Source organism: Miniopterus schreibersii (assembly GCF_964146895.1).
Source record: "Miniopterus schreibersii genome assembly, chromosome: 11".
Lineage (NCBI taxonomy): Eukaryota > Metazoa > Chordata > Mammalia > Chiroptera > Miniopteridae > Miniopterus > Miniopterus schreibersii.
This window is the reverse complement of record NC_138111.1, coordinates 26,305,202-26,329,289: the sequence shown is the minus strand read 5'-3', so window position 1 is coordinate 26,329,289 and position 24,088 is coordinate 26,305,202. Positions and strand designations below refer to the sequence as shown.

Genomic DNA, 24,088 nt, shown 5'->3' with positions numbered 1-24,088 from the left:
TTATGCCAGAATGCAACACACATATCATTCCTCAAAAGAATCAAGTTTTTTTAAAAAAGTGTGACGGAAACGTGTGCTGCTCTATCAGAAGGCTCGCAGAGGAGGCCCACCCAACCTCCCCTGAGCTTTGGGAGCTCTGCAGTGATGAGCAGAGCTGCCCTGAGCATTCCTGTGTGTGTCTCTTGGCACACAGGTGGCCAGCTTGAGTTGTTAAATCAGGTAACTGTTACTGGGAACCAATTCAAGACCTAGAGAAATCCAAGCAGTTGACCTCAGTTCATAGAGCTTGGAAAATAAACTTTCCCAGAACCAGCCAGAATGTGGGCCCACATACGCCAGGTTGAAAGAGCTAGAGATTATGACCCCAAATCTGCCATATTATGGGATCTAATAGCCAATGTCAGGCCCTCCCATAAGGTTTTTCCTGTAGCTGAGCTGCTCCAAGGCACTGAAGGTTCATCTTTCATCGTTGTATGTGAACATTTTCAGGTTGTTCTGCCTTCCCCCCACACACCCCAGCACAGATGCAGGTTTCTTCTGACTCCAGGGTAATGGAAGAGAAAACCAGGTGCTGGTGATAGGCCACAGGCTCACCTGGGCCCTTAACGTCCATTGTAGGATATTAGGATTCAATGGTAGCTGTGAGAAGTCCCCAGGAGACACTTGAGGCAACTTATTTACTGACAGGCAGGTCCCCAACAAAATTTGAAAGCCCTGTGGCTCACTTTCTGCTTCTTAGCTCCTGACTTTTCAAACCACAAGGAATAAATGAGGAATCAGCCATGACCAGGGCCAAAACAGGAAGGAAACGGTTACTTTTTTACAAATCCCAAATATCTATTCTGAAGAGGATCAGGGGCCAAGAAAGGTTAGTAGCAAGAGAATCTGCAGTGCAGCCCCCAGGTCACAGATAGCAGAGGATGCTCCAGACTTATTCCATATGCTGTAATTTTTTTTTAATCCTCGCCTGAGGATAGTTTTTCCATTGCTTTTTCAGAGAGAATAGAAGGGAGGGAAGGAGAGGGAGAGAGAGAAACATCAATGTGAGAGAGACACATCTACTGATTGCCTCCCGCACTCGCCCCAACCGGGGTCAGGGAGTGAACCTGCAACCCAAGTACATGCTCTTGACTAGGAATTGAACCCATGACCCTTTGGTGCTCAGGGCGATGCTCTAACCACTGAGCACACTGGCCAGGGCCATACGCTCATTTGACACCCAAATTCTATTCATAAATGAATTTGTAAGAACAATCTGTATAAATTATTACACCTGTTCCTAAGAGCGTCCCATAGGGAAGCAATGCTCCCTTCCCAAAAGCTCCAGACGCAATCCTCACACTCCAGCAACCAAAAGTAATGAGCACTGAGGTTTAAAAGACGATGACAATCACACTGGATAACCAAACCTACTGCATGAGTCTTGCCAGCCAAATGTAATGTAAAAAATTTTAAACCTGGCTAGGTAGCTCGGCTGGTTAGAGTGTCATCCCAATATGCCAAGGTCGTGGGTTCAATCCCTGGTCAGGGCACATGCAAGACTCACCCAAATGAATGCACAGATAAGTGAAACAACAAATCGATGTTGGGTATCAAGTATCGTCCCCTCAGTTTCCTCATCTTCTTTTATGTTAATCCGCACCCACGGATATTTTTTCCATTGATTTTTAGAGAGAGTGGAAGGTAGGGGGAGGGGGGAAGAGAGAGAGAAACATTGATGCGAGAGACACAACAATTGGTTGCCTCCCACACACAACCTGGCTGGGGCCGGGGACTGAACCTGCAACCCAGGTGTGTGCCCTTGACCAGGAACCGAATTCACAATCCTTCCGTGTGGGCTGACACTCTAACCACTGAGCCACACTGGCTAGGGCCAGTTTCCTCAACACCAACCTGGAAGCGTTTGTTATGAGGAGTAAATGAATAATATGAATAAAATATTGACCTGTATGCACTGTCCAGATATGATATTGTTACATTACGTGTTGCTGTATTACACTGCATCATCCTGCATCGTGTGTGTGTGTGTGTGTGTGTGTGTGTGTGTGTGTATGGTGTGTGTATTTTTTCTTTTTTTTTTAAAATCCTCACCCATGGCTATGTCTTCCATTGCTTTTCAGAGAGAAGTGGAAGGGAGAGAGAGACAAAAACATCAGTGTGAGAGAAACACATCGACTGGTTGCATCGAGCCTGCAACTGAGGTACGTGCCCTTGGCTGGAATCGAACCTGGGACCCTTCAGTCCAGGGGCGGATGCTCTCACCACTGAGCCAGACTGGCCAGGGCTGTGTGTGTGTGTGTGTGTGTGTGTGTGTGTGTGTGTGTGTGTGTGTTTAAACAGGCTTTCCAGAGCCGTCAACCCTCACACTCCGACCACCAGAAACTCCTCCTCCCCCCCCAGGTCATACATGCACAGGCCTCCAGGCTTCTGCTCTTGGTCTTCTCCACCTGGCACCCCCTTATTCATCCACCTCCCTACCCACTTCCCGTTCAGCCCCAGAGCCTAAGCTCCGTGGGCAGGAGCTTGTCTGCACCATTCAGGCATTCTCTGAGGGTGGAAAGAGTGACAAATACCATCTACTGAGTGTTCCCGTGCGCCAAGAGCTTACACACATGACCCTCCCCTTCGACCTTTACACCAGCTCTGAGAGGGGCACGCTAGCACCCCCATCTTGCTCTTGTGGATGGGGAAACTGAGGCATAGTGAGGCTTGATTAGATCAGAAAGCCAACAGGTGCAGGCACCATGTTCCAGCCCTTACTCTGAACCACCTTACCCTATGGCCAACATAGTGCTGCCTGAGTCCCCAGACAGGCTGAGTGTGAGGGGGAGTGGCAGGCGTCCCTAAGAGCACAGTCACAGGCACTGGCAGTCCCAGCCCTTCCTCCCAGGAGGCCCCTTCACAAGCTCAGCAGTATGGGAGTCTAGGCTTGAATACCCCCTTCTTCCTTCGAGACAAATCTAGGAGATCCGAGAATCCTATCCTCTGTTGCACCAACACGGAAATATTAACTTGCTTGTTGATAGGGGGAAATCATTACAATACCACCCTGAATTAATAATTTATTACAAAGACTTCTTAGCTCCTCAGGCACAAGTTCTAAAAGTGGTACAAATTGCTGTTTTGATTTTTTTAATGGGGTTTTCCCCTCCGAGCCTGAGCTCATCTGCCTGTATACTCTGTAGCCAGGCAAACAGTAAAAATAGAGAAAGCCTGGGCAGGAGAAAGTTCCCAGAAACTCCACAGCTCCAATGACCCGCCACTGCAGGCCAGACAGCACCTCTGGTCCGTCTCTCGTCGCTCCCTCCCAACAATACCAGCGCCTGTGCCTCCCCTCCAACCCCCTTCCTGCCCAACCAGCTGACCCCTTTTCCACCGGGCCTCTCCTCCCCGCTCCGTGGAACCTCTGCTGTGGCAAAATGCTCCCTGCTGATCATGATAACAACAATAATAGAAGTAACACTTACCAATTGTCTGCTGTGGGCTGGACCCCTGCTAAGCCCTTTTTATGTTCACCTCATTTAATCTGTACCACCAAAATGACACAACTGTCACTCTCCCATTTCACATAGGAGAAAACTGAGGCGAAAGCAGTGGGAAAGCCGAGTAGGTTTAAAATAATAACTCTGCACGCAAAGGAAGGAAAGCTAACGTTTGTTTGGGAAATGGTGGTGACTAGCCTGCTCAAACGCAGGAACACGGGAGCGCCGCACAGGCTCTGAAGCGAGCCCGCAGTCGCTCTTGACCACACTCTCCCGAGTGGCTCAAAGCAGCATAACAGGGATGGAAGTCACAGGCCGCTGCTTGGGAAGCCTGTGCTCCTAACCTCGGGGCTGTTCTGCCTCCAGTCCTTCAGGCACTGGTTCCTGGTGCCCGCTCCAGTGAAAAGCATGCCTTCCTCTCCTCCCTGCGACTTTGCGGGACACTCACTGTTTCCCTGCACCAATTCCAGGCACTGCTCCCTCATGCCACCCTGTCGCAACGTCTCCTCCTAAGAATTCTGTACGTAATTGCCTAAGTCCCTTCTGGCAGATGCCCCCTTCCTGGGGATCTCCCACTGTCATCTTCACTTGCCCCGGACCTCACTGAGCACATTTCTTTGCCTCTATTGGTCTTGATTTCCATGCCCCAGGCCCAGCCCCAGCCCCATGGATGGCCACAGGTAGGACCTTATCCTGTCATTTAGAACTGGTCCACCTCCAAACCTCAAATCCCTATGTTCCTTCTGAGCACAGCCTCTCATCATCTTCCTTTCATACCCTCATCCTGATGAGTCAGCTCTTGCGGGGAACCCCTATAAGTTACAGCAGGTGGATAAAGTTATCTGCCCTCTTGGTTGCCTGAAAAAATGACATCACCAATTCCATTACCCCGACACTAGAATTGTCTGTATCCTCTAAAACGGTTAGATAGGACAAGGGTCTCAAGGTCTCGGCCATTCTTGCTAAACATTAAATTGTAGCACAGTATTTTTGCAGACCAGCTGCAAACAGGATGAGCTTGACAGGAACCCAACCCAGATAAGTATAGCCAACTGAATTCAATGTGTAATTGACCAAACACTGGGTATAAGCAATGGCTAAGCCTCCCTTGGCAGAGGCAGAGCTTTGGATATGAATCCACTATCTTGCAACAACCACATCTCCTGCCTCTTCCTGCCCCTTGTGACATTGCTGTCATTCATTTCACTTACCCATATGTTATAATCACCCATGCATTGTTACTATTATAACTTTAAACAAACGATTACCTTTTAGATCAGTTAAGGATAAGAAAAATCAAAGAATTTATTTTACTTTCATTTATTCTTTCTCTGATTACCCTCCTTTCTTTTTGTAGATCTGTTTCTGACATATTATTTTTCTTCTCCCTAAAGAACTATACTTTTAAACATTTCTTGCAAGACAAGTCTTCTGGTCATGAATTCACTCCATTTTTGTTTGACAGAGAAAGTCTTTTACTTCTCCTTCACTTTTAGAGGATAATTTCTCAAGATGTAGAATTCTAGGGTGGTACTTTTCTTTCAATGCTTTAGGAATTTCACTTCGCTCTCTTCTTGTTTGCATGGTTTCTGACATGAAATCCACTGTAATCTTATCCTTCTTCCTCTGTAAGTAAGGTGGATTTTCCCCCTCTGGCTTTTTTCAAGATTTTCTCTGTCTTTGGTTTTCTGATGTTTGAATAGCACAGGTGTAGATATCAAAACATCTTGATATTCTCTGACTTGCTGCATTTGTGACATTCTCTGGGTTTCCTGCATTTGTGGTTTGGTATCTATCATTAATTTTGAAAAGTTCTCAACTATTTCAAATCTTTTTTCTTCATTCTGTCTTGTTCTTCTGGTATTCTAATTATGTGTATATTACTCCTTTTAAAATTATTCCACAATTCTTGAATATTCTGTTCTAGTGGTTTTGTTTTTGTTTTGTTTTGTTTTTAATTCTTTTTTTCTCTTTACATTTTAGTTTGGGAACTTCCTATTGACACACCTTCAAGCTCACTGATTCTTTACTTGACTATATTCAATCTACTGGTGAATACATCAAAAGCAATTTATTTGTTACTGTGCTTTTTACTTCTAGCATTTCCTTTTGATTTTCTTAGAGTTTCCATCTCTCTGCTTACATTACCCATCTGTTCTCTCATGCCACCTACTTTTTCCTTTAGAACTCTTAATATATCAATCATAGTTATTTTAAATTCCCTGTCTAATAATTCTAAAATCCGGGTCAAAACTGAGTCTGGTTCTGATGCTTACTTTGTCTTTTTAGACTGTGTTTTTCTGGTCTAACTTTTTGTTGGAAGCTGGACGTGATGTATTGGATAAAGGAATTAAGGTAAATAGGCCTTTAGTATGAGGTTTTATATCATCTGACAGATCTCAGCTGCTACTCCCTTTCCTCTCCTATCTCTCCAGATTTTGCAGTAGTTGTTTGTCCTACAAACTCACTTCCCTGAAGGGTCAAGAAAAGTTACTGGTTTTCAGTTTGCTCGGCTTTATTTCCTGTTGTAAATATGTGAGTGACAACTTCCAACCTCTTTATATGTCAGAACTGAAGCTGGCAGTCTCTCAGGCTTCTTACTGGAGTGCATTATTTAGCTGCTCAGCACAAATCTGTGAGTAGCAAGCTTTCTCCATTTTTGTCTGAAAATGTCTTTATTTTACTTCACTATTACATGATCATTTACCTGAGTATAGGTTAACTGTTGTTATCTCTTAACATGTGAAGATATTTTTTATTGTCTTCTAACTTCTGTTGATGCTTTAAAAAGTGCCCTGTTAATCTAAAAGTTATAATTTCTCTCTGATTGCTTTTATAATTTTCTTTGTCTCTGATGTTCAATTTCACTGCAGTTTTGCCTAGACATGCATTTATTTTTATTTAACTTGCTTGGGATTTAGAATGCTTGTTTAATGTAATGGTACATGTCTTATAACAATTGTGTTCTACAAATTCCTTAGCTATCATTTCTTCAAATATTGCTTCACCTCTATTTCATCTATTTATTTTCCCAGAGCAACTATGAAATGTATGTTGGACCTTCTCATGAAATTTTGTTTTATCTCTTACCCTCTCTTTCATATTTCCCAGCTCTAGATATCTGTGCTGCATTCCTGGCAATTTCCTCAGTTCTGTCTCTCAAATCACTGATTTTCTATTCAGCTGTGTCTTACCTGGTATTTAAAAAAATAAATTGAATTTTTAATTTGGATGACTAAAACCTTTATTTCTAGAAATTTTATGTTTTATTCTAATCTGATTATCTTCTTATTTTTTTCATGATGTTTAATTCTTTTGCAACATTTCTAGTCCTTTTTTCAAGTCTTTAGTCATTTGATAGTCTCTTTCAGATTGCTAGTTTAGGTTCTTGGAGTACTAATTTTCCTGGTTATGTCTCCTGACTTGCCCTCATTTCCCTATGTGATTTGTAATTTTTTAGTTGTAAGCTCACCTCCAGGAGTTATCATTTACTCTCTAGGCACATTGTACATACTAGATTGTAGAAGGAGCCAGATGAGAGTTTTTCATGGGCTTCTGCTAGGCACCCCAATAATTTCACTGATAGGAGCCTAATTTTTATATTAATTTCTCTTCTTGTTTTTTTGTGTGAATGATATAAAGTGAGAAATGCCTGTATATGGCACAAGCTTGGGATTTCAGCTTCCCATGGGAAACTTTTATTTCATTCTGAGTCCTATGCAAAATAAAGCTTCCTTACTGCTTTCCTCAGCCTGTAGGTAAAATTTGCCTAGCACTCATTCCATGGAAAGTTTAGTCCTTTGCCAGTTTCATGCTTTTTGCAGAAGTTCATGTTCTAACTCCCATATCACATAAGTCTAAGGCCATATCTTTTGTCTCAATACCAGCATCAAACCTCAAGCCCTGTTCACTAGGAACTATATCCAGGGCCAGTACCCTGGATACAATGGTTCACACACTTAAAATTCTGACTCTGGGCTCCTTCTTAATTTCTAGCTTCTGAGGACTTCCCTCTCTTTATTTAAACTTCAAATATATATCAAAAATAATGTATTGATACCTTTGATCCAGTATTCTATTGTTCGAGATGGGAGGGAAGTCTGCAATAGTTCAAATCTTGTTATCAAAACCTGAAATCCATGTTCTTTCTTTTGGTAATTTACAATATAATAAAGATTTGGGATTTTAAAAGAGCTTTGTGAATAGCCGACGTTCTTAAGCCAAACTTCCAGTGCACTTTCAGAACAAACAAGCTGTAGGACTGATATTACCTGTTCTTTTGTCTTTTGTTTATTGCAAAAATTGGTTATCCTTGTTTAGGGGGAAATAGCTCTGCTCAAAAGTCAAATTTCACACAGTACCTTTGGCTGCATCTATTGCTCTTACTTTATGCCACATGGCACAGCACAGGTGGTCAATGTCACTGACATGACATATCTGTAAAAATTTCTTGGATGAACGAATGAATAAATGAATAAAAGAACATCCCAGCAAGGCACAGACAGCTCTTTGACAATTCACTTGTAATCTTTAAATCCCACATACACAGAATTTGCCTGTCATTTAAGAGAGTGGAACAGACAGGAGGAAAAACTGTAAACAAATCAAAATAAAAACAAGAGATGGAGTTCCAATTTGTTTTATCTCTTACAGAATGTTTGAGCTGGAATGGATCTCAAGAATGACCCAGTCTAATCCCCCCACCCCAAAAGCAGAAACCATGACCCGGAGAAAAATAACTATCCCAAGGGCCATCCCAAAGGCCCAGGGGTCCATCCCATGCTTTTACACTATGATAACTTGCTCAGTGTCCCCTCAAATATTCCCCAGTCTTGCAATTCCGGCACAGTGATTTTTTGCGGGGTAGACACCCTTCCCTTTGATCCACAGGAAGACAAAAGTACTCAGAATACTCAGCTGTTTAGAAAATATTTTAAAAGCTCTTTAGGAAGAAATAGGCATCCCCAGATAAGACTCTGGTGAGCAGAGCAAGTGAAGAGGCTGAGACCCCACAGAGCTCATGTAATTTTCACCCTCGGGTCACTTTGAGATGATGACGGTAGAAGAGTAAGGGAGAACGTGGGTAGTCTGGAGACACCCAGTTCCTCTCGAGATCCAAGGAGCAAGAATTCCAGCAGAAGCCTTGTCATTATCCCATTCCGAAGGCAAGATGACATCTAAGTTAAATGCTGCATGAGCACCTCAGCTCAGCTCAGAACTCCTACCCTTCTCCCTGCCACTACTACCCTCTTGTGGCTCCTTCCATGGGAGAAGTCACTCATCTGACTGGTCAGAGCCCAGGACATTCACTGGGCTGTTTACCCCTGGGCAACACCACTGTGCCTTGGGGTCAGAAGTCCTCCTCTGGTTTATCAGGCTTCCACGTGGCAACTAAAAGGAAGACTCAGCCATGACCTCTCTCAGTTCCATTTTCTCCATCTGCAACTGGGTGGGTGAGCCATCTGCTTCTTTAATCTCTAAAACATATGACTCTTCCTTCCTTCAATACCCACCAATTTCCTACACACCAAGCCCTCATGAGAGACGTCAAATGCAAACCACTAAATTCTCTTTCTCATCAAGAGTTGTGTTGATGGAACAGCGTTGATGTTGAGGTACATTCTTATAGATAGAAGCTTCTCCAATGGGTGTGTGTGTGTGAATTTTCCCACAGGTACCTTGGGTGGCAGGAGGTCACAAAGCCCCTAAGTAGTAGCACACCTTCCTGGAGCATCAAATCTCGGAATGGCTAACCCAGAGTGTCTGGGATGTTCCTTAGTTTAAGCTGGGCTATTAGAAAGGCCGCATTCTTGAGCTGTGTGTTCACAGCAGCCCTGCCCCTGCAGAAATGCACCTATTAGCATGTGGTCATTACATTTACCCCTAGGGCAGAACCCTATAAAACCTGCTGCAGCATCTCTATGAGTGTGTGGAAGACTGTGCCCACTGCCTCCACGGAGGCCCCCACTGGAACCCCATATGACTATTTCCTTTCCACTTACGTGTCAGGAAAACATGGCTTCCTTTGGGGAACTGGCTTATTTTCTCCTGGTGGACAATGAGAAGCACACAACTCCCTGTGTTTCCCATTTCGCTTTGACCACCAGGAAGCTCAGAATCAAATCTGAGCTCAACTCTAGTAATCCTGGGAACCTGGCTAGAGAATTGGGGGACCTGAGGGGAAGAGGAAGGAGAGCAGAGGAGAGAAGCAGTGGCCACAATTCCTGGTCAGTGGCACAGGCTGCAGAGATGGTCATCCCCAGACAGGGAAGGCAACCATCTCCAGGGGCACAGTGACATCCAGGGGACAGTGACATCATCTGTACCTTGGCAACAGTCTCCTAGTCCCCAACCCTCCAACTCTCCCCACAGCAGCCAGAATAATCTTCTAATCTGTATTGGACTGAATCCTGATAATCTCTGGTTTAAATTCTTGCAGAGGTTTCTCCTTGCTCAGATGGGAAGCAAGGGGCAAGAAGAGTTCTCCTTAGAACACAGCAGGCACATGCTAAGCAAAGAATACACAGTCACTACAATTACTACGGGAATGTGAGAACCTGATGCATTTATGAGCTCCAATAAAAGGCAAGTCAGTACGGGCTGATGTGGCTCAGGAAGGGCCTCCCAGGGCGGGCACGAGTCCTGCTGGACCTAGACAGGGTAGATTTAGAAATAGACTGAAAGAATGTTCCATGCAGGGAAACCCTGAGCAGGAGGATGGTGTGAGAACACCACCACTGAGAAAGTAATAATAACCGTAGTGCCTGCCACCTTGCCTGCTCAGAGCCATTGCTGGTGTTCCCCTGCTCATGCATACACACACACACACGCACGCACATGCCAGCTCATGGGCTGTGGCTCCCTCAGACAGAGGAGAAGCCCAGCCCATATGGGCAGTGAGGGGTCAAGCCTGGCCAGTCAGTGTATCTCATGGGACACAGGGGTGAAGGGTCGTGGTGCGGATAAAGGGCTGAGGTTGGGTCATGGGTGGTAGGAAACCATGAGGGGCTCTTATGTGGGGAACAGAGATCCAACAGTAGCAGCAGAGACAGGACAGAGGCGGGAGGCCCCAGTGAAGGTTGCTTCCTGGTGAGCAGACTAGTCCAGACCGGAGACTCAGGGCTCTTTGGGGCACACTGTTCCCAGAGCAAAGCCGAACCTCCTCACCGGCGCATTCCATCCCTCTGGGATTTAAGTCGCCTCCTGCTTCTGCAGCCCCCAGTCCCTGACTTCCTTTCACTCACCCTGCATTCTAACCTCCTAGACCAGCTTGCAGTTCCCTGCACACCTGCATTTCTTCATAACTTGGCCCACGCTGTTCCTTCTGCCTAGAATGCCTTCTCCAGCCAACTCTACAGTCTCCACAGCTCTGGATTCTACCCATCTCTCAAGGCACAGCACTAATGACACCTCCTCCAGTAAGCCTTCCCCCTTTCTCAGCCTGCACACCTGTCTCCTCACTGCCTCCTCTCCTGGTGGGCACAGACCCACTGCACAGGAACATGAACTCCCTAAAGAAAACAAGCATATCCGGCACCTCCTTTTTCTCCACAGTCCCAGTCCTTTTTCTGACTCAGGTAGGTAGGTAGGTGTTCAAGGCCATCCCCAATGGCCAAACTCATCATGTTCAAAAACACAAACCAGCCCCTTCCCAGGACTAGGAAGCCCACAGGAATAGGCTGTGCTCGGCCCCAGACCGACCAGCCTGGAGAAATGCCACCGTTCAGAGGGCAAAGCAGCATATGAGAGCAGGAGGCATTTCTGGTGGCTTTCTCTGTTAGACAAGGGACAGGCCATCTCCCGATTTAACCCCCTGTGACCTTTGAACTTCCCAGGAGGTCAGCAGCATGTCCCCCTTCCCCAGCTGTCTTTCTGTCTCTGGCCCAATGGGAGGGAGGGCCCTGGGCCCGTTCCATTTTGTGCCCGTATTGATCTGTTGGCAGCAATGGGCTGGATAATTAGCCAGGAATTAGGGTTTCTATTACAGCCAGGAGGCTGCTCCAGCTGATTTATCACCTGAATAATTTACTGTGATTGAAAGGAAATTAAAATGAACTCCATTTGACAACTGTGAGCTTTTATGGGCTTTAGTGAAGGCTCAAAAGCCAGATTAATAGCCTGGTGTTGGTTAATAGTCTGCTGAGAGTAAATACGGCAGGCTGTGCTCGGTGGCAGCCTTCCTGCAGAGGCCAGAGGAGGGACCAGCTCCCGCCAGGAGCACAGCGCCCGCGACAGCGTCAACTCGACTTTTACTGAAACAGGTTTCACTGTTCCGAACAGAAACGCGCCTGCGCGTGCGCACACACGCCACCAGCAGCTACTTTTTCCCCCTCTTCTCCTCCAGGGTGATTTTTACTCACTCCACATGTAAGAAAAACAGAATTGCTTTTTCGATAACCATTTTGAAAAGGAAGTGTTTCATTGTCCCAGGAGTGTGTGCACATTAACCCCTTCCCCCCAGGGCCAAGGGTTTAGTAAGATTCCCTGCAAAAGTGAGAAGCCTGGGCCCACCCCCCCCCCTACCCCCCACCCCCCACCCCCGCTTAGATCTTGGCGGAGAAAGCAGCAAGGTGAGGGTGGGCCCTGAGCTCATGACAGGACCCCAGCCTGGCCGTGAAGAAGGTTCTTCCCTTGGGCATTTGGGTGGGTGACTTAGGAGGATTTGACCACCTGAGCCTATGGCAAGTCTCTCAGGGTCCTGGAGTAACAGGCAGACTCTGGCTGCAAAAGGCCGATTCTAAAAACCAGCCAGTCAGAAAACTGGCTTCTCGAATCTTTCGGGGACATGAAGGCAGAAGACAGGATGTCTTGTACAATAAGAAAACAGAAGATCCTGAGGTCAAATTCTAGCTCTGTGGCCTTGACAAGTCCCAGAAGCCCCCTGGGCCTGAACATGGGATGAACGGTCTGAAAAGAATGTTCCAATCTGTAAAATGGGGCTCACGGATCTCGCCCAGCCTGCTTTACCAGGCATTTACATTGAGAGACCAGTGAGAGAATGGATGTGAAAGGTCTTTGAAAACTGTACAATATCGTGCGTAGGTGAGGAAGATTGCTGTTGTTATTGTTACTGCAGCTACTTTGGTTGTCAAAATCACAATTACCACTGCTGCAAATATGGAAACTGAGTTCCAGAGAAAAAGCAACTTGCTCAGCAGGGCAGAGCCAGGACTCAAGTCAAACTCCCCCAACTCCAAGGTCAGCAAACGCTCTTTCTTCTCCACCAGGCTGCTCCATGAAACTGACAGCAAGACTCTCACCTAGGCCACTAGCCCCTGGAGTCAAGATCTGCTCACAACTGAAGGAGCCAACTTCAGTAGCCAGAGCTCCAGGCCCCCTTCCCGGCGCCACCGTCATGCCCACTCTGGGGCTCACAAGGCATGGCGAAAGCAAGCATGAGGCGGCTCAAGGAACCTGTACCCTTGACATACCTGCCTTCCCAGCCTGCAGGTCCTTGCTCAGACCATCATTTGTCCAAAGTGATTGGGAATCAGAAGTGAGGGTATGTCATTCATAGTCCAGTGCCTGTGTGTGTGCCCGGCAGCCCCGCAGCCTCACCTTCCATCTCTCCTCATTATTGCACATTACAGGGAGGTGAAGCAGATTAACCAGAAAGCCCTGAGTCAGTCATTACCCCACCACAAGGTTCGCCTGCAGGCCCCGCCTCAGCCCACACAGTCGGAGACAGGCCTGCAGCCGTGTCCGCGTCATTCTGAAGGACACTGCACAGCGAGACTGCTAAAAACGGAGCCCTCACAGAGTTTGTAATTCAGGTCTCCTTTCCATCAGGCCCCATCTCCACCTGGGCTTATCGACCTGTCCCCCAACATCACCTCCTCCATGACATCCCCTCTGATGCTCCTAGCTGAGGCAATGTCTCCATTATCAGGGCTACAGAACCTTCTCCCTTGCCTTGCAGAGTCTGAATCCATCGTATGGCGCTTGGGAGCTGGTGCCTGGTTCATCCCTCCCTCCCCTGGGTGCCTGACACTGTGCTATGCTCACAGCCAGCATGCAAGAAATATGTTGGCTAAATGAGCATATGAGTATCTGAGCAAGTGAGTGAATGGACACATGAGTGGACTCCTCCCAGTTATGAAGCCCTGTAGACTCTGCCAGTCTTTCTGGACATTGTAAACTAAATGAACTATGATTCAGAGTCTGAGTTTCTGCAAGGATCATGTGAAACACAAAGGGAAACACAGTCATCGGTGCTGAATGCCTTCACTGAGTAAATAAGGGCTTATTAGAAATGCTAGAAGCTTTGTGCCTGGGCCCTTGCTCTCTACCACTCACTCACTGATGACTTCACACAAACCCTGTCCCCTCTCTAGACCTCTTAAAGATGGAGGGTGAAAACTTGCAAGTGCTAAAACTATGTGATCTTATCAACGGCTGGAAGATAAATTTTCTCCCAGATTCTGGAGGGACAGGTTGGCCTCATCTAAGGAAATTTTCCTGACCGATTCCTTTTCATTCTCTTCTTGTGTCAGAGGAAATGTGGCTTTGGCCATATATCAGCAGGGCTCTGAGCAGTGGGAGAGGCTATCTGTGATGGAAACAGACTCTTCTTCTTAAAGCCCAGCCCCTAGAGTGTGTGGGATCAGGTCTGTCACAACTATGTCATTCCCGGAGGGAAAGGAGAAGACTTCACTCCACTTGGAGGAGAAAGACCAAATTCCTGACCACAGTCTACGTGACCAGACCCATCTCTCCAACTCCCCTCCCACCCCTCTTGGCAGCCTGCTCCCTGCAGCACAGCCACTGCCTCTCTTTCTGTTCTTCAGTCCTGCCACTCGCCCTCTTACCTCAGGGCCTTTGCACTTGCTCTTCCTTCTGCCAGGCACATCTCCACACCTATGTCCCTTCTGATTCAGACCCCTTCAGGGCTCAGCATAAATGCATTTCCCCTTCAAGATGGCAGTTTCTGCCTTATGCTTTTGGAGAATCTCAGACATCCCCTCCTCAGCACCTAGCACATCTGTAATCCACAAACCTTTGGGTTATTCTTATTTATTGTGATTCTTCCAAACATCTGTAGACTCCCTGAGGGCAGGTCTGAGTCTGTCTTGTTCATGAATGTACCTCTAGTATATGGCACTATGCCGTGCACATAGTAGACACTCATCAATGTTTGTTAAGTGAATATGCTACCTGCTGTGTGGCCTTAGGCAAGTCTCTTTCCCTCTCTGGGCTTTGGTTTCCCCATCTGAAAACAAAGTGGATAGATGGTCTGTGAGAGTCCTCATAGGAAATGCTGAGAGGTGGCCAGACTGCCACAGGATGGTGACCCGAGGCCTTGCACACTCTTCACCACCCAAGATCCCCTCTGGCACCTTTCCTCTCCACAGAAGCTTGTGCACACAGGATGTGTGGTTTTAAATGGCTCTTTCAGAAAATTTCAGAAGCATCATCTAATTAGCATGTAGAAGAAGCTCAGCACAGCCAGTCCTCACCACCAGTACCAGATAGAAAAGTTCTGGGAAGTCATTGCTCATAGGTCTCTCTGACTCACCCCCAGATGCCCTTGGCAGGTAGGAACCATGTCTGAACTGATCGTGCCAGCAAGAAAACCAGCCCAGGGCCTGGCATAGCCTGGGCATCAAGTCTCCTGAATTGAATCTGGACCTTTTCCAGGCCCCAAAAGCATCTCCCTGGGCAGACCCTTTCTGGTCCCATCTCTGTGACCGTAGGCAGTGACTGCTTCTCTCTCCAGAGCAGAGCAGGGGGCGGCTCAGCAAGGGGTCCTCCTCCTGCTTCCTTCCTTCTCTTGCAAATGACTCAGCTGGGTGTTTGTCCAGTGAGACACTTCTTCATTTCCAGACTCTTGGACCCAGTCTCTAAAAGCATGACAGGGGCAACGCTGACGAGAGGGCTGGCAGTGGGGTGCACACCAGGCTCATCGGAACACAGCTACAGCCACAGGGTGCTTGCGTATGTCCACCTTCACCCTGGCAGGATAATGACCTAAGACCACCTCAAGCGGCCCAAAAGATCATTACACCCCCTGCGCAAAGAGCCCTGGGAAAGGCCACCATTCAGCAATGGCAGAGCAGCCAGACAAGCCACGTCCCCTCCTGGCTGACAGGAGAGAAAGAGGCACCAGGGCAAGAAGTCGCCAGAGCCCCCAAACAGGTGCTCCCGACCTCGTGGGACACTGCGACCAGCCAATCTGGCCGAGAACAAGGAGAAGACGCCTCTGAGGAGAGCGTGGCGCAGCCTGACACCTTGGGAGGACCCCCAGCCTGCGCCTGGGCGGAGGTGCGCAGGCAGTGAGTCACGGAGCATACCTGCTCGGGTTTGATGGGCTCCGTGGTGGTGAAGATGTCCGAGTAGTGCTGCCTCTCGAACACACGGTCCAGCACCTCCAGCTGCTGCTGCGTGAACAGGTCTCCCCGCATCTGCTTCCGGAGGAAATCTCTGCCCGGCAGTGAGTGACCGTTCGGCACCGGAGACTCCTGAATACCTTTGATGAGCATGAGAGAGGAAGGATGAGTGCAGCGCACACAGTTGCTGAAGAAGGACGTGTCAGATCCTGAGATTGGGAAGAAGGCCTGAGACACCCACAGCCCAGAAGCAGACAAAGGGGTCCTGGCCAAAGTCACCCTGCTGGTTAGTGCAGAGCCAGCCTTCCATAGCCACATGCCAGGCACTACAAGAAGCCCTTTTTTACATGCATCGTCTCATCTAATCCTCACAATGACCCCAATGAAGATGATATTATTTCCCCATTTTTCAGATGAGAAAATTGAGGCTGAGAGATCCATTGATATGCCTGAGGACTGGAGCTCAGGTTGACTCAGAGGCTTAATCAGCAGGTGCCACTGCCTCTCTTGCGCTGACAATCCCCTTGGAGGTAGAGTTTTGTCCCAGAGTTCATGCCCTCAAGCGGGTCATTTGCCACCACAGCATGTGGGACCAGTCAATAAAACACTGTTAGGAAGGCTGTAGGGAAACAGAAACTCATACCACTCTGGTAGAAGCTTATTGGTCACACACCTATGACAGACAGTTTGACAAAATCTACCAAGATCACAAATGCACATTCCTTTTGATAGAGCAACTGCACCTCTGGGAATTTATTTTATAGCTGGACTTACACATATGGGAAGTGATAGGTTCAGTTTCTAGTAGCAAAAGATTGGAAACAACCCAAGAGTTTATACTGTAGAAGCTGGTTAAAAAAATCATGGTACACCCACACCGTGGAATACTGTGTGGCTACAAAGAGGAAAGAAGTTGCCCTATTTTGAATTGATATGGAAAGAGCTTCAAGATACATTATATGAAAAATAAATAAGCACAGTAAAGCACAGCATTTATAATTACAACCCTTTATGTAAAAAGGGAGAAATAGGGCTTTATATTTTATATAATGCATTATACATTTACATATAATATACATATATTAATATAATATATATTACATATCTAGTAATATACTGTAATTATGTAATATACTAATATAATGTATATATATGTTACATGTAATGAATATACCTATCTAATGCATCTACATGTGTTACATATAATGCACATGCATATTAAAATGCATTTCATATAAAATGCACACACACACACAAAGGCTCAGCTTGTTCCTCCTCAGCTATTACTCTGGCTAATCATCCTGGCCCCAGCCACTCCTGCCAAAGCCTGACCTTGGCCTTGGTCCAGCAGTGTTCTCACCAAGTTTCCCCATGTCAGAGAGACCACATCCACTCTTAGAGACTCCTCTCCGTGCACCAACTTCACTTATACACCTCTCTTCCCATTCCCCATCCTGGCAACATGAATTTTGCATTTGTGAGAGTTTGAAGGTGATGCCTGGAGTCAGCCTGTCAGGCATAGGTAATCCACCATGCCCACAGGAAAGGTAAACCATTCCTCATTGACCTGCACAGTGTCACCCCACAGACAGAGCCTGCAAGCACACGTCACCTCCCCCAGGAAGCCTCCCTTCCTGTCCCAGCCTTTTTTCCTTCTAACCACTTTCTCTCTGGACCCTTCATTTTCACTCTGCACTATTAGCTACCATGGTGGGGGGATTAGGGGACCCACAGTTAATTCATCTCTGGGATTAGTTATATTTCTGGAATAAATTAACAAATTCGTAATATGCGTGACAGCCACCTTCACTCACAGGTCCAATCTGCAAATGTCAGGATCCCTCTTTCTGACCTCACTCATTCATTCCTTCTTCCCTCAACCAATCCTAGTGAGCAGGCACGGTGCTAACACTGGGAATAAGGTGATGGGACCAGGGGACCCCACCCTGGTCCCCATGGAGTTAGATCCAGTAGAAGGGGGAAATGTTCATTGAAAAAGAATCAGACCAGTAAAGGTAAAAGTGTCAACCAATATAAATAGTGTGACAAAAAGGCTCATGATTCTCAGGCCAGGGACACAGCTGATCTGCCTCTGGGGTGCTACACACAGTGGGTGCTGCACACAGTGGGTGCACAAACAGATTATATGCTCAGAGACCACTACAAAAATGAAGACCAGAAAGTCATCCGCAGCACAAAGGCAGGTCTGAACCTCCAGGCCTCTAGTGCTTCTCATCTGTGCCGCAGAGACGCCGTCTGAGTTCACCAGGGAGTGTGGTCTGGAGGCAGCTGCAGAGACGCTCGGACCCATTTTATTCCAGGGAGAAAAATCTGAACTCGCAATGTGAACGGTGTGCTTGAATATATGGACAGACATAGGCAAAAGTACAAAGGTATATAGGGGGCATGGTATCTTTAAATCTTTTTTTTTCTACTCCAAATCAAATAATATGTAATAGACCCAGTGCTGGGCTTAGTCAACCATGGCTGTCAGAATTAACATTCTGGAAGCTAGCTTCAGGGGAGCAAGGGGCAGGAAAACCCGTCTCGGGGAGCAAAGAAATGCTGGCTTTAAATTTCAGGTTAAACCAATGTTATTCACAACCTGGCTTTGAAGCTAAAAGCTTTACACAATCGGGTCTGGTCACGAAAAGGGGGAGGAAGCAAAACAGCCTCAGATTCCCATCTGTCAAGAGAAAGCTGTCTCTTGTGTGTCTTAAAAGATCATAAACCCATTGCGTTTTCTTCAGAGCACAGCAGATTCAGGGGTTTTGCATTTTTCTTGGAGGGTTCTGGTTTGTTTCTTTAAAAATCATCATGTACTTTATGTCTGCAGATGCTCACTGGGAGGAAAAAAATAAAAACAAACAGGAATCTCCATAATCCCTTCTGGCATCCTGGTCACTGGGATGCAACCCCTGCCAGAGGCCTTGGAGCCCCGGGAAAGGAGGCTGGAGCCACTGGGCAGCCCCCCACCCCTCCTGGAGTCCCATTTCTTTGCAGAGCCCAGCCGAAGCCTGAGCCCTATCAGAGCCTCCTTCATCCTCACAGTCGCTCCTCAGCATGGCAGGGCAGTGGCAGGGCCCAGTGGGAAAAGGGTTGGGAACCAGTAGACCTGGGTTCTAGCCCCAGCTCTGCTCTTACTGGCTCTGTGAGCCCAAGCAAGTTTCTCTCCCTCTCCAGGCCTCAGGGGCCCCATCAATAAACTAAAGAAGCTGGGTTAGTCATTTTTAACTATTTTCTTCTCCAAAATCCACCTAGCTTTTGTCTGCTAAATAGTATTCAATAGGCATTAACTTACTTTCCCATTTTGGTTGTTTGTGCAGTCTTTGCAGGGGATCCCCCCTCCCAACATTCATTCCACCCTTAAACGACTGCCCAAGCCTACCTTTGTTAATATTTGGTTTAGGAATGGACATGTGAGGAGAGTGGGGCTGTTGGGGGGCTTCTGGGAAGAAGTCAGAGACAGGAAGAAATCTCTTTTCTTCACTGAGATACACTTAATCTTTTTGAAATTGTGAAACTACCACAGGACATGGTGCAAGCCTTCCGGGCCTCCGTGATCTGCCCTTCCAGTCAGGGGCACCCCGCCAGTCACCCCACAACACCATCCCAGCGGGCTACTCCTCATTACCCAAATGTCCCTTCATATCACTCCCTGATGCCACCACTCATTTCGTTCCCGCTGCTGGCTCACCCTTCACCTCTACCCATCAAGGCTCAGCCTAAACCCCACCTCCTCTCTGAAGCCTGCTTCCAAGCCCAAAGGCTGAATGAACTGTCCTGTCTCCTGAGTTTCCTCAGCAAGCTGCACAGGCCACCACTATGGCCTGGATGTTACTCCTCACAACCCATCCTGGGAAGTCGGTCTTCTCAGAATCCCCATTTATAGCTGAGGAAACTGACAGAAATAATAAGTAACTTGCTCGAGGTCACAGCAAATACATTGTAGATACTTGCACACCTCTTAACATGTTTTAGAGTAAAGCCGAGCACTGTGATGGACATGGTACAGCACACTAGGGAAGCCTGGGCATCCCAAACTCAGGCCCTGATATTTGAGAAACTTCCTTAACCTCTCTAATCCTCAGTTTTTCCCTCTATAAAGTGGGGCAATAATGATACCTGCGACTGATGAAATAACTGGATGAAGATAATGTAAAATGCTTAGCATAGTACCGGGCACATAGTAAGTGCTCAGTAAACATGAGTTGTTTCTAGCAGTATTATTCCTTTCTTTCCCTGCTAATAGTATGAGCTCTCAGAGGACAGAGCACATGGTTGACTCACCTCAAGTATAAGAGATGCTCATCAATGTTTGTTGACTGAATGAGCGACCTCAAGGGGCTGCAGGCCTGAGTGGTTCAAAGGAACTCAGCAGTAAGATGGTCTCTGGCATCATCAGAGAACTTGGTAAAAAACCTTGAGAAGGGGGGGTGACCTCCATTATATCAGTGATCCCGGAGGAGGAAACAACTAAGAATTTACGTTTTATCTACTTCTAAGAAAGATTTGAGGCAGTTCATAAAATTTTAAACAAGATGATGATAAACTACAAAACTCAGTTGAACTCTAAGTTTCCTGGCAACATGCACCAAAAGGCAAACACAGCAAGTCATCATTGCTCAGAGTCCAGCAAGAACAACAAAATGCCATTAATTCTTCTACTCAAAATAATTCACGGAGCTTCTATTCTCTGCACGGTGTTTGGATGCTTGGGGTGGCCTAGAGATGACTAACAACGGGGGAAGGGCAGGGACTCCTGGAGGAGGAATCATCTGAGCCCAGTGCTGAGATAAGGGGATAGGATTCCAGGCACAGGCAATGAGAGTCAGTTGGCAACATTTCCAGAGCATCTACCATGAGCCAGGCCCTGTGCTGAGAACCAGGGCGGCAGGGCTAGCAATGGCCCGTGGCAGCCCAGAACCAAAGTCAACGTCCCGGGTGATTTTATAAATCCCATCCTGAACTGAGACCACAGACTGAGAAAAATCAAAGTGGCATGGAGGAAAATTCCATTGGAACTACCATTATTCAGCCATTAGTTTCACTCAATCTTTCTTCTCGGAGAAGGAAAACGCGAAATTGTAAAATTGCCAAATACGTTCAGGTTCGACCAGAGTGAATCTGATTGTGACGTGTGTTACCCAATGAGTCGCAGGCTGTCAGGGAGAGAAGGGCCCCATGGGACCTATGACAGCACACTCAGGGATGGCAAAGGGATCTGTCTGGGGCTGGAAGGGAGGTCCAAGGCAAGGTGGATCTAGGAAACCACCAGGCCCCCATTCCTGTTCCAAGCCTCCTGGGTCCATTCATTCCTGAGCAACAAGCACCGAACTACTGGGCATCTGGCCCTGCCCTTGGCACCTGAGCTACAGAGGGGCTTAAGTTCTAGCCCCTGCCCTCGAGTGGAAGACATGGACCAGTGCATAATCCAGCATAGGAAAGTAAGTGCTGGGAGGAGTGTGAGAAGCTGGTACAGCCCGGGGAGCCAGACTGTGGCAGCCGACCCTTATCTGTGCTTTCTCTGTGCCAGGCTCTATTCTAAGCACCTTATCTATTTAATCCTCACAGCAACCCAGTGATGTCAAGTCTGTTATTGTCCCTTCCACTATCCATTATCCATTTTGCAGATGAAGAAACTGAGGTTAAATGACTTGCCCAAGGTCACATAACTAAGAGATGAAGGAGCTGGAATCCAAACCCAAGCAGTCTGGTTCCAGAGTCTGCTCCTAACCCTAAACTAAACCACTCCACTAAATCCAGACGGGGGGGGGGAGGTGTGATCCAGAAAGGTCCCCTGGAAAAGATGAAGCTCCAGTTTTAAGGATGAGTAGGAAGGAGTTAGCCAAAGGAAGGGGCAGAGAAGAGGAAGTGCATTTCAACCAGAGGGAACAGCATATGCAAAGGCCTAGAAGCAGAAGAAAGCATGGTGCGTGGGAAAGGGCTATAATTCAGGAGTAGAATGCAGGAGTTGGGTTAGTGGGAAGGTAGTAACATGTGCAAGGCTTTTTCCTCTCTGTCTGGCTGTTCAGCACCACTATCCATTGTCCAGAGCCTAATAATATATGTCCAGAGCTCTGATGTACAAACAGTGCAAGTGCGTTATTGAAGCTCTCATGGTGCTGGTATGAAGAGATGGGATTTCTTTGTGCTTAAAGGAACCAAGATGACCTCAAAGAACAAGCAGGAAGGAAGTTACACCTTGCGCACTGCCACGGGACTAGTGTGTTGTCTCTAATCCATGCTGTACCTAATTACTCCACCTTACAGAGAGATATGCACACTAATTAGGAAGGATGTTAACCACCACAGTGAAAATATTCCAAAGCAAATGAAATATTACTAGGAGCAAAAGGGTGATTTGTTTCTGTGAATTGTGCTTTTAAATGAGATCAAAGAACGCTAAAGGCTTCGTTTTAATTATACCTGGAAGGACTTCTCATGTATGCACCCCTTTTTCGGCTTTCACACACACAGCAGTCTGTCTCTCACCCCCACTATGCAGAAATAAATAAATAAATGGGTTTAAAAATAATACTCTGATATCTTTGCATTACCCCCACTTGAGTTTTTAAATTACTCTTTATTTTTTTCCAAGGACAATATAAAAAAAAAAAAAGGTTCATATTTTGAAGTGTATCTATCTGATCATTGCACAAATGTTTTCAGGAGAAATCACTATATTTCTCCAAGATGGGTATGGGTTTTGTCATAGATCAAAGTGAGTGGGAAGAAAAAAAAGATAAATCATCAGAGATCCAAAAATACTTTTCATTTGGAGAAGATATCAGGCCATTTCGATGGGACTGATGGAGTCCCTGTTCTGTCTCCATTACCCTAGGCAGGCTGCCCCAGTCAGGAGCCAGCCACCAAGATTATATTCCCCATATGATGGTCCCCAATATATATATATATATATGATCTTCAACCTCTATTGATTGACCAATTTCACAAGCAAAGACTGGTGAAATGAAGCTGAAATGAACATCATGCTTTAACTCATTGAACCTATCAGGCCTGAGTTAATCTCACTGTCCACTGTCTCTGATAGAATTCAATTGATCAATCATGTTTCGGTGATAGTACCATTTCACTGGCTTATTGCTTCTTCATTTCAGAGCTTGACCTGTTAGATATACTCGGACTGGCTCGTCTCCTCTTAGATACACAGAGATCAGCCTCTGTCTGCCAACGTGTGTCATCTCCTGTCCCAGTTGAAAAAAACTGGAGAGGCTTTTGTGTATATCTGTGGTGTGTTTTTCCACCAAACACGTGGATGGTGGATTTATGGTGGCATGGAATGGAGCCAGCACAAATTAAGAGGGGCTCTTCATTCTGTATAGAGGCACCACCATTCCCTTTTACACAGCTCAACTGACTTGTTAGAGTTCAGTACTCAGTAGGGGAATATTCTTGTATAGTACTGGCTAGTGTGTGTGCCTAGACAGGGTAAGGCACATGTGAAAACGGTAACAACAACAGTAATAATAACAGCTATTCCCACCACTCCTCAAGTATATATTCATGCTGACCTTTCCCATTCATCAGCTAATCTGATTCTCATGCAACCTCAGCAAGTGTGCGTTTAATTATCATTTCCACTTAACAGATGAGAAAATGGGCTCAGAGAGGTAAAGTGACTTGCCCAAGGTCACAGAGCAGAATTATGAGGCCAGGTGAGACTGAGAGCCCTGGCGTATTGGCTCCTGAGTGCTTCTTACTCCGCTGAGGCTCACCTCCAGGCAATTTTGGAATTTTAGAGCCATTCTGGGCACACTATTCTGACTACTGGGTGAAGAAAGCATTCTCAAAATTCTGGATGAAGAAAGCATTCTCAAAATTCTGGATGAAGAAAGCATTCTCAAAATTCTATTCAGAAAATTTCATAGCTTCGGATGGATTCTAAGACTGACTGCAACTTCTTGTTCAGCTTAGAAACTGAGGCCCAGAGGACAGTAAGCAGTTGTCCAAAGTCACCAAGACACTTAGCAGCCCAACCAGGACTCAAAAGTGTATCCCAGGCCCAGGACTTTTTGCACTTCCTCTCAACACCTCCCCTAATTTATGCCAAGCCATTGAGCTCCTGTCAATAGAAAGAACTTCAGTTTCCACTGTCAACGTGGCCCAATGCACTGCTATGGTTCCTTCATGGCATTTAATTTAATTTTCCCAACTGCAAGCCATGACGCTACGCTTTGGGAAATCAGGGGACAGGCTCCATCCGGCTGTCTGCCTGGGGGAGGTGGCTCTTGGAGCCACAAGGCTGAGCCCAGCATG

The 24,088-nt window shown here is 46.6% G+C and overlaps 1 protein-coding gene across 10 annotated transcripts in view; it reads right to left on the bottom strand.

The window, feature by feature from the left end:
• The window catches only part of PAX5 (paired box 5), a gene marked incomplete at its 5' end in the record, with an annotated part of 152,558 nt that overhangs the window by 78,270 nt on the left and 50,200 nt on the right, over nucleotides 1–24,088 (bottom strand). For all 10 annotated transcript variants that reach the window (XM_081150983.1, XM_081150986.1, XM_081150987.1 and 7 more), the window contains one exon: nucleotides 15,773–15,948. In XM_081150983.1, the coding sequence (XP_081007109.1) occupies nucleotides 15,773–15,948 (176 nt within the window). The remainder of the gene's footprint in view (nucleotides 1–15,772; nucleotides 15,949–24,088) is intronic.